General features: G+C 32.2%; 1 protein-coding gene across 1 annotated transcript; it reads right to left on the bottom strand.

The window, feature by feature from the left end:
• Positions 1 to 3,413: 3,413 nt before the first annotated feature.
• Positions 3,414 to 11,129, bottom strand: LOC134280889 (uncharacterized). Its single transcript, XM_062763340.1, has 5 exons — positions 11,046 to 11,129; positions 4,947 to 5,093; positions 4,659 to 4,754; positions 3,791 to 3,908; positions 3,414 to 3,669 (listed from the first exon to the last, which is right to left on the bottom strand). The coding sequence occupies exons 1-5, from the start codon at positions 11,125 to 11,127 to the stop codon at positions 3,573 to 3,575; spliced, it is 540 nt and encodes a 179-aa protein (XP_062619324.1). The 5' UTR covers positions 11,128 to 11,129; the 3' UTR covers positions 3,414 to 3,572.
• Between the last annotated feature and the right edge of the window lie 9,803 nt (positions 11,130 to 20,932).

Here is a 20,932-nt window from a genome sequence, read left to right on the forward strand (position 1 = left end):
TCTTGTATCATCTTTTAAACGGTAATTTTTAAAAAGGAGAGATTAAGAAAGTACTTGTTCTTTGATTTAAATCAAGAACTTTCTAGAATGATGAATCGATTTGGAAGTAAAGGAATGGGAGAAGTGATGTCTTTGTATAAAAAAAAATATTTTTCCAGTATGAAAAGAAAGCAACAAAGAATTAAAAAAATATGGCTATTCAAAGAAGTTTTACTCGATACAAAGTAATCGATAAATATTTAAACCAAAATCACAGATAATTTAACAGGTTGCTGAAATAAATTACTAAATTTCAAACATAAATGAAAAATCCCTTAATGAATAACACTTTGACAACTGTTGACTTTTACCTTGCACCAGTATACACTGAAACATCACATAAAGCACACGAATTTCAATGACTTCATATGCTTTTATATATGATAGAACTCTCAGCAATTTCGTTCAAAGTAATCATTTCGTAAGTTCTATGGTCGATACAATGACCTTGTCAGCAAATACAATTTATCATTGAGTCTAATACTGATCGACGATTGTTAGGCCATTATTTATACATTAAATTGACACCCCATCATAACAAATGAGCTGTCTTTGATATTATAGAAATTAAAATCACTAACAGGAAATTCACCTCTTTTTTCTGCTTATAGTGTCTTTGTCTTCTTACAATGACAATGATTTAATTGTCGTCATTAGTTTTGAGTACAAGAAAAAGATGAACATTTGCATATTAAAACGGATTATAAAGCTGATACAATTATCTTGTATATAAATGTATTTATTTAGATATACCCGGCAATTTTAGACTTTTTAATGCCACTAAAGTATTAAAGGTATGTCTTACCTCTGATGCAGAATGATTCTTTTTTGCTTTATTTTGTTTTCATGGCCTCAGTGCCTTCAGTTATAATACCGAAATGGAATAACTGGCTAAAAATCAGCTTTTTTTGTTATAAAAAAACTCTATCATTATAAGAAAAAGAAAAAAATTATCCAGACAATTATTGTAGCTAGGCATTAGGAGCCAAAATTTAAATATATCTTAATTTCAAAGAAGAAATATTTCGATACTGTCGGAATAAATGTTTTATAAAAAGTTTTATAAATTGAAAACAGTGAGGGAGAAACTTCAGGAGTACTGTACAGTGAGAGGTGGTGTTAATCAGACGTGGATACTAAAAACTCCAGGGAACATTTAGAAAAATTGAAATCACTAAATTTTACAAAACCAAAAGCATCAAAATGAATGAATTTTCAACAAATAATACAATAATTTTCCTTTATACAATAATTTTCTGTTATAAACATAGTCCAGGCTCTTTTGACAACTTAGATAACTGCTTTTTAATGGATATACTAGTAGTTAATGTGCATACTTTGTTATTGGTCATCTGCAGAATTATTTAAAAAAAAAAAACATCCTGATTCTGTAGACGTGTACCCCTAGGGTAATATAATAAATATGCTTGAGTTTATTAGAGACAATATATATGAAAGTTTTAGACATCAAGTTTTCCAACAATTTTGCAAATTGTATTCAGACACATCTGTTTCATATATTTATTTTGAATATTTTACTCGTGAAAGATATAAACGGCAACCTAACGACACTTAGTCACCTATTTACGTAATTACACCATTATTACCTCCTTATGGTGTTTATGTCTCTAAATTGATTCAATGCGCAAGAGCATATTCCATGATTTCAAAATCAGGTAAGCTATTGACAAATGAGTTGACAAGGATATAAATAATCTCGTTTGAAGTCTTGCAGATATGTAAATGACATGTGCTCTATCAACATAAATAAGTTGTGAAACATAACATGTTTTCAATGAGCATCTGTCATGCACCCTACAAAAAGATATGGCTAAATGCTTGGACATTAGATCGAGCAAAGAAACCGATTGTTAAAGGATTCATTTTTTTTCTGGTTAATTTTCATCAATGAAAGAAAGAACTAAAGGTACTGTGTGCCCCATCCTCTTATACGAATATAATGGTAGACTTGGGATACCCAAAACATGAGTCGGATAAAAACGTAAAGTAGGCAGTGCAAAATTAGACAGTGTAAAAAGATTTTGTGAAATTCTTATCAAATTTACGAAAGCCCAGAAGGCTCATTCGAGATTCAATTTTCGAAATTCAAGATCCAAACTAACCAATCAAAAGTGGGTTCAACATTTGATTACTCCCCTTTGTTATGTTTTTACCATCAAGAAATCGTTGAATATATTTATAACAAATGGATCATTTGCTAAAATGTTAATGCAAGAAAAAATATTTTATGTATTAAAACGAAATAAAAAATAAAATTTGGATTACATTAATACGAATAATACATATATAATTTTATTTTTCTCATTAAACAAAATAGTAAATTAAGTTAATACGTATATATGGAATATTATATGGTCTTATCGTTAACTCGCGGAAGAAGTAGGTCGACCTTCTTTTTTTTTTAATCAGATAATTGTTGAGGGAGAATATTAATTTTGATTATAATTAAATTTAAAATACTAGTATTATGAATCGTCTCTACACTGCACAGTAATTCAAGGGTATATATTTCATTACATTCATAAAGGGTACATTTGTGCTGTGAGACTTGGCTGCTGAATCAAACGTAGATTTATAAGGTTTCACAAGTATATTTTAGTCTTTGGTCATAACGGTGTCAGAGACTAAAATTTAAAACCATAACACTTTAGTTCTGCATCTGATTTCGACTCATCTACTATTGAAATAAGATAAAATAAATGCCGCATTTATTTTAATTCATATTGCCTATTTGTATTGTATATGTAATTTTTAATTAATTTAAGAAATCAAAGCCTTAGATAAAGATAAGTAATTAAATATTTAACTTTTATGCATTTCCACTATCAGGAAAACGAACGCGGTTTTTGTTTTTCAATACTACGTCGCCTTTCAAGTTTTACAAATTGACATTTTCAGTGTGTTTGGAAAAATAAGCAGTGTGTAGGGGTGGGGTTATTGTTAATCTTTGGACACTTGACACTTATTTATATCTTTTCTTATATTTCATCAACCAAACCTGGAAACAAACTAGATAATACAAAAATGTACATACTCCTGATATATGTATTCTATTCAATGCTTAAGAAGCCATAATATAAATTGAAGTATATCTTGCTGATCAAAAAATCCAATAATTATTTAAATTTCCTTCTAATGTATATATTTAATCAAATGACTCATTTGTTATAAATATATTAAACGATTTCTTGATAGTAAAACCATAATAAAGAGGAGTAATCAAATGTTTAACCCGCTTTTGATTGGTTAATCTGGATCTCGAAACTCGAATTTCGAATCTCGTATTTCGAATCTCGAATTTCGTATTTCGAACCTCGAATCTCGAATGAGCCTTCTGGGCTTTCGTACAATTTTCATATAGTGATATAAGATGAGTTCGGATAAGAGATGCCAAAGCGTAACAGTCGGACGGAGGCACGTACAGACAGACTTACATTACACAACTAAAGATCGAAGCTGAGGTTACGTAACTTAGATCCAGCATGATGCAAATGAAAACAATTCTAGATTCTTTATTTTGAAACATAGTAGATATTTTTCGGATAGTTAAACATATGACTTTTTCTGTATGGGCATTCCCTGATGAAGAAACCACGAATACCTCCCATTCTGAAAACGAAAAAAATGTACTTCAGGTATTCAAACTTTAAAATTCTTAATAATCTTTATATCAATAATCAAAACGTTTATCACTTGGGTTATAATTAACCAGAATAGATACTATACCAACCCGTTTGAAATTGGCTTTCTTCCTGTAACTAAATATCCTGGACCAAATGGTGATACAAAATTTTCTGTCGTTCGGAACCATATTTTACATTCATTGTCATTGTAGGAAGCTCCAAACACTATATAAATAGAGGAGACGCATTTGGAATTGTGTTCAATTAATAGAAATACTTTCAAAAAATGATAAGTCAATAAAAATACAACCAGAATTTCTGAAATAGGATTCACTGAACGTGGTGTTCCATGCTAATATCATAACAAAAAGTGTAGTAAATTTAAAAATCAAACAGATATAATCCTGATCTTTATATTAAAAACTTAGGCTGAGAATGAAACTAATCATTTTTAGCTTTGATACATATTTAGGATATTTTTCAAAACAAATGTAGTACGACATAGTAGTTTTTATGTCATTTTTTCAAGTACAGAATGACTAAAGTCGATGACAATTTTTGCGCAAACAACAGCATTGGAAGGATTTTTCACACACTGTTAATCTTACTTTTCGAATGGCTACATGTGTCAACAAGATATCTAAAAAAAATCTTTAACATATTCTAATAACATTTTTAAAAAAAAAAGAGTATTCGCAATGCAGTTTAGTTGATCGAGATGTATTAACGCAGGAAACAAAGTTTAAAAAGTAAGAATAGAAAGGGAATGAAATAATGCAGATCCAAGCTTGTTTAATTTGTAATTGACAGGGACATTTGCAAATACAATTAAAAGCTGCATAAAAAAACATTACTAAAAAAGAAAACAAGATACGCTGTAGACAAAACGGGAATGCTTTGATATTAAACCTCTTCGTAACAGATGCAATTTTCTACACCAATTAAAGGGAGCTTCTAGCAGCTACATGTACGAACCAGAACAGCAAATAACCCTTCTCTGTCCCGCGTCAGAGTTGATCCCATTGAAATAGTTTTTCTGTGGGCAAACAAACGCTTCAAATGCACCAGCGTCTTGAAGAAGAATAAAATAATATTGAAAATGAGAAATAAGTCGTATTATAAGTTTTAAACTGAGTACTGGGAAATATGCATATTTCTATTTTCAGTATATGAAAAGTTGTGTCTAAGATGGAATCAGATTTATGTTTGTCTCTTCTATCTATTCGATTTTTTTTCTTCGTTTGAGATTTTATTTGGACTTACTGAAAATGGCACATTGTTTTACTTTTCCTGGTGGAGGGAGACATAATGAACCGAAAAAAGACGTTGGATCGCCGCCTCGAAACACAAGTGGTCCTTTGTCCGTACAGTTTATATTTGAACGTTGAACAGAAATAGGTTCAGTATTTTCTACAATGAATTATGTCTCTGTAGAAAGAGTCAACAGTCAAACAAAGCTGGAATAGCTAATTCAAGTTTAGCTTAGATCGGCGAGCTAGCACCGAAGCAATTTTTAAACAGAAAGGAAGGTTTGTGAAAGACTGGTTTATTTTGCAGTTTTCTTTAATGTTTAACGAGGCTGGAGTCTGAAAAATAGAGTTATTATGTAAATTATGTAAACCAAATAGCTTTGAATCCACACCAATGGCCGATAAAGAATCAAGTAATATTTCACGTGCCCTGGTGTAAGAAATAGGCTTGTTGATATTACAAAGCCTGTGACAATTAGCTGATTTGAAATAACGTACAGATCTAAAAATGAAATCGTCTGGTTTTCCTGATATTCCAGCTAACTGTAAATAATGTTTTGCCCAAAACACAGGACATGTAGCATTACCTGTACTTGCAATGAGAACATCATTACCTCGTCTATAAACGTCAGTTTTGCTGCTTTCAATATGTAAACACATGTAAAAATCATGAAAAGAAATATTTCTAACTCTTAAATTCGCAAGTTCATTAAATCTTAAAAACCCCGCAAATCCCATCAGAAACATAGCACACACTCTTACACTTAATAAGTCATTTTTTTGACTGACATCATCGTATTTGTTTATGATCTGCTCCAAAATTTCGGGCGTAATAGGTTCCTTCTTCTGAATCGGCTTACTAAGGATTCTTTTTCCTCCTTCCATAACCATATGCAGAATTTTTGTATCACACGGATTAATGCACACATTGAAATCATGGAACCACTTAATACTGTAAAAATAAGCTGATAACACTGATTCTGATACCGACTGTTGCACGAGACTGCTAAGAAATACGGCTACCGTACTCACTGCCGCGGGTAAATGAGAAAGACCATGATCTGAACACCAGGTCCTGAACTTTTTAAAATATATGTCGAACATTTTATTTAAACTATCACTCTGCCCTTTCCTGATTATGTGCTGAATATTTGATGCTGCTGAATAAAATCTGCTGTCCATTTGCATTTCCTGAATGTTTGTCAAAACACTGCGTACCTAGGGAAAAAAAAATGAAACCACCGTCATATCCAAATACATGCATATCAAAATAATAATTTCATCACCCAAAAACTGTCGTGTTTTTTAAACAATTAGTCAAATCTTTTGCACATGATGCTTAATTTTTTGCACATGGTGCCTTACTAATAAATTAGTTCATACAAACTTTGCACATGGTGCATGAATTTTTATTGTACATTGAACTGCACATGGTGCTCAAATTTTATACTTTTCAGGATGTTCCAAAATTTACTTTCAAAACCAGTACATTACTCTGAAATTTTTCTGATGCAAAAATACCGTTTTTATCTGAACCAGCTGTGAGAAAATTTGTAGGATTTTTATATTCAAAATACTTCAGCACAAAATCGTGAAATTTATTTTTCCTTTCATTCCCATCGGCCAATACAAAGCGGATTTCCATTTTGGAATGATTAACGTACCAAATGCTTTACATATTTGCATATGAGTAATAACTTTGCATATCAAAACAGGTGGGGGCACAATCCAACAATTATCGTCAGCCCAATTTTGTGCAAATGCATCAACCCCTGAAGATCCGGGGAGTCCAAAATCTAGAATAAAATTTTTTAACTTTTCTATTCTTACTATCTGCAAATAAATCACAGGTATACTCTCGCCATACTTCATTAAAAAATTTAAAAATTCTGTTTGAAACTCCCCAATCATCATAATCATAAATCTTGCTTAAGTCATCTGCATCTGTATTCATAGTTCTAGGAATCCATTCTAACTCTAATTTTATCGAATACGCAACACACAAACCAAACATTTCCAAAGCAAGCTGATGCAGCTCGTAGTTCATACTACCCTTAGATGCAATAAGTACTGCATTTTTATTATCTGTATACACTTTGACAAGTCTACCCGACAGATAATTTTGCAAACTCTCAATAATCACACAAATAGCTTTTATTTCTCGCCACGTAGAACTTTTTATTTTTTCTGAATCACTCCACATGTAATGCACTACCTTTTCATTTTGTTCTAAAGAAAAACCTGCTCCTGCAAAAGAGCTCGCATCCGAAAACAAAACTTTTGCAGGTATTTTTCTGAACCGTGTAATTTTTTATCTCGGTAAAGTGGCCATATTCTTGTACCAGAAAAGCAATTCAATAATACAGTCACGTGACATATTCAATACACAATCCCAACCAGTTCTCTTACACAATGCCATGCTCAAGTGTCGTGTCATCAGCTGACAAATACTACCTAAAGTAGGTTTCAATGAAATGACCTTTCCCACAATAGAACCGACATTTCGCGCAGTTACTCTACTTACATTATTCACTATCGAAGCAACAACAGAACGAATACTGTCAATTTTTTCATTCGGAACTTCTAAAATGCCATCTTTCAGATTCCATACAAATCCTAACCAAATCATTTTGTCTACTGGAACAAACTGCGATTTTTCTATATTAACCTGAAACCCTGAGTGATCTAACGTTTTCTGTAGAAACGCGGCTATTTCTATACAAGAATTGTAATCAGAGCAAACCCAACCATCATCGAGATAAACTACGATAGGAATGCTATGAGATCTCCAACATTTTACCAATACCCTCACAACTTTTGTGAAAATATGCCCTGCAGAAGAAAGCCCAAATGGCAAAACAGTGAATTCAAAATATTTCCTTTTTCCCTGAAATTCCCAACTAAACCCTAAATACTTTTGAAATTCGGGATGTACATCTATATGGTGGTAACCCGATTTAAAATCAAATTTTATCATGAATTTTTCTTCTCTAGCATATAACATAGCTTCCTTAATTCCCTCGAATTTAATTTTTTGCTTCTCAATAAACTGATTAACATGTCTGAGATCTAAAACAAGACGTTTTTTACCAGACGCGTTAACAGACACAGTCAAAGGATTAACTACAAAAGATGGTTTTTGAATCTCTCTAACACACCTAGTCTTAATTAGGTCAGAAATAGCTGAGCAAACAAATTCTGCATGATTTAATGAAGACCTGTTATTTTTTAAAATAATACTATATAGAAGTTCTTTGAAAGGTATAGCATACCCACATCTTATAATATTCAAAATAAAACTATTAGCATTAAGCTCGTCATTCCACAAATTTATGCTTTTCTTGAGCTTGGATTTAACACTAACCATCTCAACATTTTTCTCATATTCATATTGCTCATTTAAATCAAACATATACTCAACTTCACTATTTTCACTGCTTAGAGGTTCCACTTGTGCTTGTAGTTGAGGTTGACAAGGTGGGGATGGGCTGGCCTTTGAGGTATGGGAAGTCTCTGACCATGTGTCCGACTTGCCGACAGTAGAAACATCCGCCACGATCTCTTTGGAACTGGAATACTGTATTTCCGACCCTTGAAGCCCCTGTGTTGAATTTTTCGGAGGAATTATACGACTGGCTAAAGCCACAAAAAAAGTCACTGGGCGCAAAACTTCCTCTGCGTCTTTCATACGGTTTTGCTCTGAAGGATCGTTTTCTTGCAGCACGCCCCACAGCGTAATGAAGCTTAGTGGCATCTTCGGTATTATCTGCCAAAGGGTCATCGAGATACTCGTGCACGGTATCCCATCCGTGACGGTCAGCGATTTTCAGAATTTTGTTTCTCTGTTGTAGGGCTGTCTTTTCTTCCTTAATAACTGCTGCAGCCTTTGTTAAATCAACTTCCTGAATGAGACCTTCAATTTCAGACAACTTAGAAAGTCTATCTTGATTAAACGCGAATTGAATGTTATGCCCCTCATGCTTAAATTCAAATGCTTGTCCGGACTCAGGCACGTGTGCTGCACTTTTCAAGGCATTACTTTTTCCTAGTTGTTCTGTAAGTCCTGCAATTGTACTCACAATCACATTACTTTGTTTTTCTAAGGCTTTGTTGAGTGAAGTACTAAACAGCGAAACGGCGTCCTCGTTTGAGAGCCCAACTTCATTACACTCCATTGTATTACTATCCTCCATATTTCTTACAATCTTTAAATCCTAGCGAGCAAGCTTAGAGTGCCGTGCTACCGCATGGCCTTACTATTTATACCCTAAATAACCACGTGACTTCAGAAGAAAACTTTTCGAACACATACCACACATAATTTTAATTGATATGTGGGAATTTGATGGTGGTGTTGAGTAATACTGCATATAAAATTTTACAGTTCGTGGCGGTATTGAATTCATGGGTCTCCCCATACCTCGAAATCAACGCAAATTCAACTTCCACGAAAATTAGTGATTTCAAGGTACACATTAAATAAACAGACTTCAGAATCAAACAACGAAGGCCAGTTTTATTCAATTACACAACGAAATCGTTATCGTACAGTCTGTCTACAGTATTTTTTACATAGACCGTGAAATTTGTTTTTCCAGAATGCCCGACCGTGAACCCAAGAACGCGTATTCCAGAAATATGCACAAACGTAGGTGCTAACGCTCTTGAAAGAGCTCTAGTAAAAAGTGCACGTCCTTAATGCCCATAATTAATATACTAATCAGTCCCCTTTCATGTAAACTATTATTAACTATTGAATAAAGAAAATAGAGTATCTGAGGCCAAGAAGTGCTCAAGTAATATCTAGAGATGTTATCAAACTCCTAAACATGAAAAGAAACTTGCAAATATGATCAAATACCAATATTAAGAAAACTTGTGTCCCAAGATTACGTCATCTTGCCTAATAAAACGTAACCTTTATCTCTGATGTAGTCAAGTAGGAATATCTGAATGTTTTTTTTTTACACATCTGCGTTGTTTCAACTAGTGATTGTATCTTTGTTTTCTTTCTAATTTTCAAATTAAGAGAACGGGAAAAAGTATGGAGCATTGTTTATATATTCTGCTAGATTTTCAACCATCGATATTCAAACGATTCGGAGGGCTTCGTTTCGCATATAACACTTTTCGCGCTTATTCGCCTTCTTTTTTGTTTTAAAGTTGGAACTGTACATGATGAAGATCATCTCATGGAACACTCCATAGATAGATTTAAGAGGGGAATTACAAAACTTTGTCCTCAAAGTATGTAGCTTACAAAATCCAGGATTCGTCAGTGCACCCGTTTTGTAGACCATTTTGCAGCTACACGGGTTTTGGGGGCCATATGAGAAATTTCTTTGAGGCAAACTTCATTGAAACATTTTAGGGAAATTAAATAGTCCTTGTGCCTTTAAAATAAAAGATGAGAATATCACATCGGCTTCGAACGAATTGATTAGCGGTACTTTCCTTCCATGAGAATCTTTTCCAGTTATTTAAACTTTATAAGATATCAATTTATATCGGCCGTCTTTATAAAAAAGAAATCAGGCTTGAGAAATTGAATTTAGAATTGTTTGCGTTTGGTAGTTTTAAGGATATTTCAAGAAGATTTCTAAAGCTCAAAATGTACAAAATGTTATTCTAAAATTTGATTATTTAAAGGTGAAATTTACCTATTTGAAGCAAACGTTAAAAGGTTAAAAGACAAAAAAGTACATGATTTTACATTGTTAAGCCTATGAACATAAGATGGCTTAGAAAATAAGTGATTTAAAAAAAGAGTTCTAAAGAAGATCATTTTCAGAAATTTTAACATTGAATATTTAAATCAAAATACTGAAAAATTAAAGTTTTCAAATGTGTATGGAAGTTTGAAACAAGATATTTTTTTAACTAAAATATTTAATTTTAGGTTAAGTTCTTGCAATTTAGAAATATAATATAATTGACTAAAATTCTAAACCAACAAATTATATTAGAATTGTTAATTGTTACACAGACCATACATGGCATGTTAGAACGCTAATTATTCTTAGACTAAATGCATTTTTTTCACAAAAAGGTGTAAAGACTAAAAAAAACTTATGTATTACTGCTTAAAATTCCATTATGGACTAATTCTTACCTTGAACAACATCACCCAGCTTCATTATTTTTGCATTTACAGTAAAACATCCTGATATGCAAAGAAAAATGATAAATATCATGTTGTTTTGTCAAGGAAATAATATTCACGTGCTTTTTATAGATATGCCATTGGCATTGACTTCAGAATTTTAATTAGTGCCCCTTTTGTGTGTTTTGATTGATTAAGACTAATTAGTTTTTTTTTTTGTTTTTTTTTTCTTTTTTTTTTGAAAATTAACTCTTTATCATTCATGCCAATTCATGCTGATATAAATATCATGTGAAAGGAAATAAAAAAATATCTCACACAAAAATCTTTCTTCAATGAACTCTTCTTTTTTGTTCTTTAAAATGCTTTTTGTTTTACATATGCAGAGAGAGAGAGAGAGAGAATTCAATGAATTGTCTGACTGTGAAATCATTTATTTTCGTGGGGGATGAAAGTAAACATAATTTAAGTCCACCCTAAACCACGAAATTTGATTTTTCAGACATATTGCTACTAAGTATGCAATGCATCTTCAGCCCTCGAACCCCTCGAACCAGATTTTATCCCTAAAACCACGAAAATTTGACCAAATGAATATATATATTATCTTACACTATGCAACAATGAGCACAATTTGTAAAAAAAAAAATAATAATAATAAAAATAAAATGTTTCTCGCTTATAAATACTGGAGTACGAAATAACTCTTCCTTCGAAAGGTGTAGTCTAAACCTTATGACCAGTAATTGAGTTTTTAACATAATTGTGCATTTTTCTTTCATCTACCGACCATATTTTTTGTCAAAATTTACAATTGCATTCATACAAGTAGTTTCCATATATATGTGTGTATCTAAAATTTTAAAAATTAAAATCTTTGTTTTGTACAAAAAGATGATAATGTTAATCTAAGACTATGTTTCATGGCCCTTAAAAGTATATACATTTAATTTAAAATATTCATTTCTTTCCAAAGGCGATAACGTCGTGAAGGAAGTATTAGACTTGATAACTTTTCTCTTTAACAAGCTTCCTCACAGGAAATTGATGTACCTTATAAGGCTTTGCAAGTTGCTAGAGGATGGTATTTCCTAAAATATCATATACGTCGATACGATATATCCTGGTGAGCTTGAGATAAAGGATACCATAGATTCTGACACATCTATTTCATATTTGGATGTTTTACTTGAAAAAGACGTTAATGGTAATCTAACAACCAAGCTATATGATAAATGTGATGACTTTTACTTTTCTATCGTCAACTTCCCTTACTTATGCAGCAATATACCTTCATTACCTGCATACGGTGTATTTATATCTCAGTTGATTCGATACGCAAGCGTATGCTCTACGTGCGAACAATTTCTAAAACGGGGTAAATTATTGACAAGCAAGTTGATGAAACAAGAATATCAACAATTTCGTTTAAAGTCATCATTTTGTAAGTTCTATGGTCGATACAATGACCTTGTCAGCAAATACAATTCTTCATTGAGTCTATTTTTAACTCTGTGAACAGGTGTCCGTAAGCACTGGTCATTTTAAGAAACCTGTTTATACTACAAGCTAATTACCCCCTCATTATAGGCAATATCCTCCGATGGTTTGACAGGCACTGAGACAGTGCGTCCATATTTAAGTATTTTGCCAAGAAAGAGAGACCAGGTATTTTATTTAACTGTCTTCAATAAACACGGGCGATAACTCGTACTCATTGCATTTACTAGAGAACATGGCGTGTAAATTTTAGGTGAGAGAAAACGTTGAGAAAATTAGTTGAATTCCTGTCTTTATTTTGGATTATATTTTAGGTTAAAAGGCATACACAACCTGAAAAAGGTTTGATAAATTAATTTAGAAGTATTTTCAGTGCATATCCTTTTGTAATCTTCGAAATTGTTTGGGAGCGGTTCAGCAATTTTTTTGCAACGTTGCAAGTATATTGGTGGAATTCCAATTGTACTAACTAATGTAAATTAAACATAAACTGATATGAAACTCTTAAGTGCTTTTTATTTGTAGCGCCAATGGCAATTCGCAAAATTTTGAAACGTAAAAATTAATCAACAGCTTTTTGACCTAAATTTGCAAAACTAAAGCGACGTAAAAATTGCCAGATTTACGGTATGCTGACTGACGTTTTTCATACTAATTATTAATCCATTATTTGTGCACTGAATTGGCAACGGATTTTCCCGTTATTTCCCGATCATGACAAGGAGCACACGGGTGTGACCGGTCGGCAGGGGAAGCTCATTCCTCCATGGCATCTGATCCCACCTCTGATGTTTCGGAGGTCCGTGTTTGCTCCGCTCCTATTTTGTATTGTTTTATGGACTTTTGATTTGGATACTATTCGTTATCTCCATACCTTTCATAGAGAATCACTAAAATTGCCAATATCACAATTGTTTTTATTCACTTTAGAATCAGTAAAGATAACACAGGATAATGATGATTATGGTTAATTTATTGTATGTTACACAGTCAAGTAAGTCATATTACACAGAGATACAAAACACAAACATCTTTTAAAAACGTGTCGTCAAATCTTTATGTCTTTGGTTAAAAAATGCTCTTGCAATTATTTTGGTTGAGAGGTACGGTGTAATATAAATGTATATTATTGTCATTATTGTCTTTTTTGAAAAAGAGTGACAAACGGAACCATTTTTTCTCTTTTATATACTAGTCAAAACTGCTAAGGTGTCTGGTTATTCTTGTTTGCAAATTCATTCTATGATCGATACAATGACCTTGTCAGCAAAACATTTTATCATTGAGTCATATGCTGACTGACGTTTTCAAACTAATCATTAGTTTATTATTTATACACTGAATTGACGACGGATTTTTCCGTGATTTCCCGATCATGACAAGAAGCATATATATGTAGCGGGTGTGACCGGTCGGCAGGTTTTGCTCACTCCTTTATGGCACCTGATCCCACCTATGATGTTTTGGAGGTCTGTGTTTGCTCTGCTCTTATTTTGCTTTGTTTTTTGGGATTTTGATCTTGAAAACTGTTCATTGATTGTTTCAATGAAAAATTATAAACAAATGATGGATTTTAATTCAAGTACATGAACGAAAGGGACAGGTTCAGGATGACCAGTGCTTTGATTGTGAGGGACTTTGTGGTGTGTGTTCGGCAGGAGCGGGGAGGGGGTATGAAAAAAAAATTGCAATACTTATAGTTAACATGAGATTTGTAGCATACGAGGGTTGACACAAATTTAATATTTCCTAAATTTTACGTGTACTTGTATAGGGTGTGCCTTTCCACCACTAACCCCACAACGTCCACATACGCAACTTGATTTGGTTTGGAATAATATTGGATATCATTCCTCGGTTTATCATTGAACCCTTTAACGCTCTTCTTCTGTATATGGACGGGTTTATTTTCGAAAGAAACAGCGATCATGAGCTGCATATGCTGGAAAGTAAAGACTCTTATCGATTAGATATTTGATAAATTTTAGTCCGAAAAAGTCGGTCGCTTTGGTGTTACTGAATTTTGAGATTTTGAGAATTCACATCTGATTTACACAGGCTCCAGAATATTCTGCAGCATAGTGCCTCTGAACTCTCTTTTTACCAACAGCTAATATTTTTGTAAGGTGTAAGGATAGATTAAAATGAGCATTTGCTCGACTATGTAATGTATCTCTGTTTGTAAGGATTTTTACAAAAACTAGATATCCAATACAGGATGATGGATCGAATGCACCTTTGTTGACTGGGATTTAAAATGTTAAAAAAATAATTTTGAAGAATTCATAATTAGATTGAAAATTTATTGTAAAATATAGATTTGGAGCTTTTATCTATTTTTAGAACTTTTTTTAAGATGGTCGTTTTAAGGTCTTAATTTTTCATTTAATGGAAATAACAAGTCAGGGAGAGTCCAGCGAGGCATTGTTTGTTTTTTATGTAAATAATCTTTGGCCACTTTTGAAAGGCTAAAAATTGTCTCACTTTAAACGATTTTATTCATCATGTAAGGATGATTTTATTTTTATTTTTATTCCTGGATTTTCTTAAACTGATTATATTTAGGACAAAAATTTTCCCACCTACCTACCGATTTTTTTTACCCTGAATCAGGAGAGTCAAACAAACACTATTAAAAATTTTTGTTGATGGTTTCCAAAGAAAATTGCTTGCATTCTTTTTTGAAATTTGAAGAGTTCTAAACATGTTTAAGAATTTTTAGAGATATAATCAATTGTATTTTGCTACAAAGATATTAAGATGATCAATTTACATATTATCAAATATTATCTATATCTCTTTTTTCTTTTCATTCATGTCTTTTGAAAGTATTGAAATCATAAGATATTTTAAAATTTAAGATAATTTTATTTTTCCTCAATGTTTCCGTTACAATCTAAATCCGGAAAACGATGACCAGCTTACGACAGCGTATTGCCCATCTCCACCATGTGTTCTAATCCAGACTTTATCATTTTTCTTCATTTTTATTATAGCTGTCGAAGATCCGGAAGAGTAACTCGAACTGCCTGAGACGCCATCCGCATGATTGTAGCCAATTATATTACTGTTAAGAACAATATCTGTGTTAAACATCTTCCCAGCTAGTGTGTTAGAATGGTCCACGTGAATGAGTAGGCACCATCTTCAGGTGCTGTGAATTTACCTGTTATAGCATCACAGGCATTTCCATGGTTTAGAGTTGCCTTTCCAAATACAACAACAGCATAGTTGGTAAGGTTAACCTTAAGTTTCGATAATTGTGACTGAAAAGCTATGATTCCTGTTTAAAATAAACGACAAATGCTTAACTGTAGATTCAACAGAAACAATGAAAAGTAGTATGTAAAAGATATTCCCTGAAAGGTTTTGACTTTGATAATGTAAAAATTTTTTATACGAGTATTTCACATTTTGAACAGTAATTTAACATGATCAGAGAATCCATGTAACCTAGCTTGAAGGAAATCAAAAATTTTACGTAATTCTATATCTGACATTTCACACAGGAAGACCAACACATCTTTTGATGAAATTATACCTTTTTCTCCTGCTGTGCAATTAGTTGTTCTATAACCCATTCCTTGACACACTGTATTGTACTTTTTGTATTTCTCGAGAAAGTCTTGTGGGCGTTCCTCTGCATACACTACAAAAATTATGCACACAACAAGGAGTGTCGTTTTGAACAAAGTTGTACAATTCAAAGACATTAAAAGTAAAAATAACATTTTATTCAAAGCAATATGTCAAAAATTAAAATTATAAGATATCATAAATTTGCAGTGAATACTTGCATGTTTGTAGTTAGATTTCAATTTTTCTGTTTCTTAATCCACAATACAGTTACATACATCAACTGCCCCTCTTTATATACTATCATGACAGTAATTAAAATGTAACATGAGTAGATCGGATGACATACTGATCTTCTCGTTCACTTTTAATTAAGCTTCTAATAATGTTTCTGTTAAAATCTTACTGGTGGTCCAAGGTAACAAATCAGCTCTCGTTTCTAAAATTCATAAGAGAAAACATCTTAAGTGTAAAACAAATCTTACCATTTATTTAAATGACGAAAAATGTAAACCATAAAAAAAGAGCACGAAAGAAAACGAAAGAATTTGGATGGGACACATACCATAATCAAAGAAAGCTTGACCAGAAATGCAGTTCAATAAATGATTACAAAACAGTGGTCTCCCAGTAACAATATCGTTAAAACATACAGATGTTATAATGCTGTAAAATTCAACTTCATACTTCACTTGAAACAAAAGTGATGCATAAAGAACGATCCATAAAACAAATTCAAAATAGCTTGATTAATTAAAAATGTGGTGGATAGAGTAGGGGTGATGGTTGCTTTTTAGATGTGTTCATGAATATTTTGTATCCGAAATTGGTGTGATTCCCAAATTTGGGGTTGACGATTAATAAGGAATCGGTCTTACCTACAATTTAACATTCAACAATGTTAAGGAACGTCTCGTTCCTCAAAATCTGTTTTGTATATCTTCGTAATGTAGGAAAAATATTCAAAATTTTCATAATATTCTGAATTTTAAACCAGTTTCTAGACTTTTTAAAAAAAATCCAAACACTTAAATATTTGAAATTGGAAAATTATTTTTCTTCCCCAAAGGATTATATAAGAAAAACTACCCCTGGTATCTTGCAGAAATGCCTGGTAAGGTACTTCAATTTTTTGTGAGTAAACATGTTTAAGTAGCAACACTTCAATGACAAACTCTTAGAAAAATTTATCTATTATTAATGAACGTCTCGTCTGTCCTTAAAACCAGATTCTACTTCAACGAGTAACACCCCATTGTCTAGGAAGTACAAAAACATACTAGTAAGTCTATTCGGAAAAGGACAATGACCAAACTTGATGCTTGTGAAACAAAATTCTGTCAACTACTGGTACATCCAGGGGTACAAATATAAACAAAGGCACACTTTTTAGGTACAACCTAGTAAATATCAGATACTTTCTGCAACTTTTAATAGTGGCTAGTGCGTTGGAGTTAGGGTTAAGAAACTGTTCATTACTATTAAGATTTTTTTTTTCTTTTCTTTCTTTTTTTTTTATTTGCTTCTTGTAGTGGAGAGGGTTGAAACTTCTTGCGGCAGTGAACTTATGGATTTATATTTCTAAAATGGAATACACTTTTCGTTTAAAGTAATCATTTTGCAAGTTCTGTGGTCGATACTATGACCTTGTCAGCAAACACAATTTATCATTGAGTCAAATGCTGACTGACGTTTTTCATACTTGTTGTTAGTCCATTATTTATACACTGAATTGACGTCGGATTTTCCCGTTATTTCCCGATCATGACAAGGAGCACACGGCGGGTGTGACCGGTCGTCAGGGGATGCTCACTCCTCCATGGCACCTGATCTCACCTCTGATGTTTTGAAGGTCCCTGTTTGCTCTGCTCCTGTTTTGTTTTGTTTTATGGACTTTTCATCTTGAATACTGTTCGTTATCTCCATATGTTTCATTGAAGACAAGAAAAAGGAGGCTACGAACTATATATATACTAATATCTATGAAATTTATATTGGATGTCACAAAACAAAATTGAGCTTGAAGAATTGCAAGGTTTTGAGAGGTTTTTTTTTTTTTTTTTTTTTTTTTTTTTTAAAGAAAGAATATACCTGGTAGCAGAACTTTAAACAGATACATGTATATATATAATATACACTATATTATTACATTTGAAAAAATAGACAGTTGGGTCAGAATTTGCTTTTACATAAGACTTTTAAACAACTCTCAGACTTTGTATTTGATAACAAACAAATTAGCATTTTGGACACTTACTTAGCATCGTTGGAACAATAAGCACCAGGAAAGAATCTTGTTCTAATTCTTTTATTATCTCTATCATAAATATTCCTATACATTAACAAATTTTGATGAAATTAGTCTCTCTGTTTGGCTATTTTGTATATCAGAAGATGATTTCAACTGTTTTTTACTTTCAGCAGATCTATTATGATTGACGCCTGTAAATAATACAATAGATAAACGAGTAAAATGAATATCATTTATTATTCTTATGGCATAACAGGTCGTCGCAATGTTTTCGGGACCATCGGAGAGCCTCCCTTGCGTAACATTTTAAAAAGTACATGTACTTGACGATCCCAAAAGGTACACTGGGTTATTCTCAAGTAGACAGAGTCATCAATACAGGCAAAGTTATCAAGTTTTTAATCGATGATCGATCGTTGATTTACTGATTGTATATTGTTTAACGCTCCTTCTCGAGAATTTTTCACTCACGACACCACTTGCCGGTAAAGAGCTGCAAATTTTGACCTACACTCGGCACTCAGGGCCATTGAGCAGTGAGGGATCTTTTTGCTGTCAGCACCTACTGCGACATGAAAACTCGGTTTATACGGTCTCATCCGAAGGACCGGTCTCCACGTCCCACAGTAGGATTCGAACTGCGACTTACGGATCAATTCCTTACCTCGCGACTCCAGAGCAGACGCTCTAACCACTGCGCCACGTGGGAGACACCAACTTTATGAAATAAATATTCAGAACTACCCAAGCTGGTACCTCTAATGGATATCATTTAAAATATTAACCATTCAATGTTTGATCTCATTCGTCAACAGATTCATTAAAACACTTTTAAAACGATGGCCGATTGATTTAACAGCCAACCTCTGAATACACATGAATATATCACTAAAATCGAATATTTTTTTTTTTTGCTTTACAAAATTATGTACAATGTAACATAAAAATGATTTCTTGACTATTTTCAAGAGTTTTATAATCATTCTTTTAAAATCATTCATTTTTATTAACATCTCCATTCATATCTGGAACACAGACATACGAATTAACAGGATTTGGCAGTACAATGACCAAAATTGTCGATAAAAGTACACTTGTTAAAACATATTCAAAGCATTTTATGAATTAAACTAATTGTTTATTGTACTCATGCCAACAAAATTCGAAACCAACTTACAACTGGGAACATTTTTTTCTCGAGTATAAGAGTGGAAAAATTTTCAAAATAGATAAATTGTAAAATCTTACTGACACGATAACTTTTAGTTGGTCTAGAAAATGAAATGAAAGTTTAGACAAAGAATAGAATTTAAAAAATAAAGCTTTAAATGCACGAGTTCAAATTCGGTGTGTTAATGAATTCGTCAAATGAAATTTAAGACTTCCTTATGTTAATTATTTGCAATGACTGTCTAAGGAATCAGGCGAGGAACTCATCAGTTAAATTTAATTGTCATTTGTAAATCAATAACAGTATATGAATGAGTCGTAACGTTTCTATATAATGTCATGCACATGCAATGGCACATCGGACTAAGGGAGGAACAAAATGAGTCCATACAAACAAATAAAATACACTCAGATATGATATTAAAAATAATTCAATTAAACTCATGTTATCGATACATTTACTAGTCTAAAAATAATTTCTCTTTTTCATTGCTATAAAAAGAATTCAGTTAAATTATTAAAGCATATGAAAAGTTTGTGAGCTTTGCTACAACATTTCGATATAACAACAGCACTAAATCAAGCAAAAACATTCAAATTAACATTAAGTTGTTTCTTTATTTTCCTGTTAACTACAAATAAAAGATGCTACAGTGTCTAACACATATGTTTCATACATGTATGCGGTTGTTTTAATAAAGACATTGACTAAAACTGAAAACTAACAGAAAGCTAACGGAAACTGAAAACTAACTTGTCATATACATTATAACTTCATATTCTTTTATTAACTAATATATTTTCATAATTTCAAAAAATTTCATAATCTATATATTAAATATATACCTGATGTTCCAAAAATTATTTCTTTTTTAAATTATCCCCTTGCATTCGTCTTTGGCGTTGTCTAATTATAAAAAGAAAGCATAGAAATATGGATATCTAGCTATAGAAAAAGGTGTGACAAGGATGGCTAGCCCATAGCTGTTTTGGTATCATACAAGATAAAAATCTTAAATAGCTAAAAGTATGAAGCATCTTTTACTCGTATCAAAAACGTTAAGGCAGCCATGATTGTATATGGTATAGTATTTAACAAAGTATCGTAAAAAAATATTTCATAAATTTGTAATCATTTACTTTTTGTTGCATTATCTGAATATTATATTATTGGTGACCAAATGTTTTATTGAAAGATCTTGAATACTGTTCATCATCTCCATATATTTCATCTAATACACTTACACATGTAATCATGTACATGGCACTAATTTCTTCTAAATGTGATTGTTCACGATATTAGCGTCACAATTATGATTGATAAACGAAGTGAATTCATAAAAAACCTTCCAATTTTTTTTTAGAAAATAATATTAGCATGACTATATGGAATGAATGT

The sequence above is a fragment of the Saccostrea cucullata genome, unplaced genomic scaffold (assembly GCF_032062105.1).
Source record: "Saccostrea cucullata isolate Sc308-1 unplaced genomic scaffold, CSIRO_AGI_Scuc_v1 ctg422, whole genome shotgun sequence".
Taxonomy (NCBI): domain Eukaryota; kingdom Metazoa; phylum Mollusca; class Bivalvia; order Ostreida; family Ostreidae; genus Saccostrea; species Saccostrea cuccullata.

Coding starts and splice junctions, on each gene's coding strand:
- LOC134280889 (XM_062763340.1), bottom strand. CDS start 11,127: ATGATATTTATCATTTTTCTTTGCATATCAGGATGTTTTACTGTAAAT. Junction 5,094..11,045: donor GCTGGGTGATGTTGTTCAAG/GTAAGAATTAGT, acceptor AATTCATTGTAG/AAAATACTGAACCTATTTCT. Junction 3,909..4,658: donor AAGGGTTATTTGCTGTTCTG/GTTCGTACATGT, acceptor CTATTTATATAG/TGTTTGGAGCTTCCTACAAT.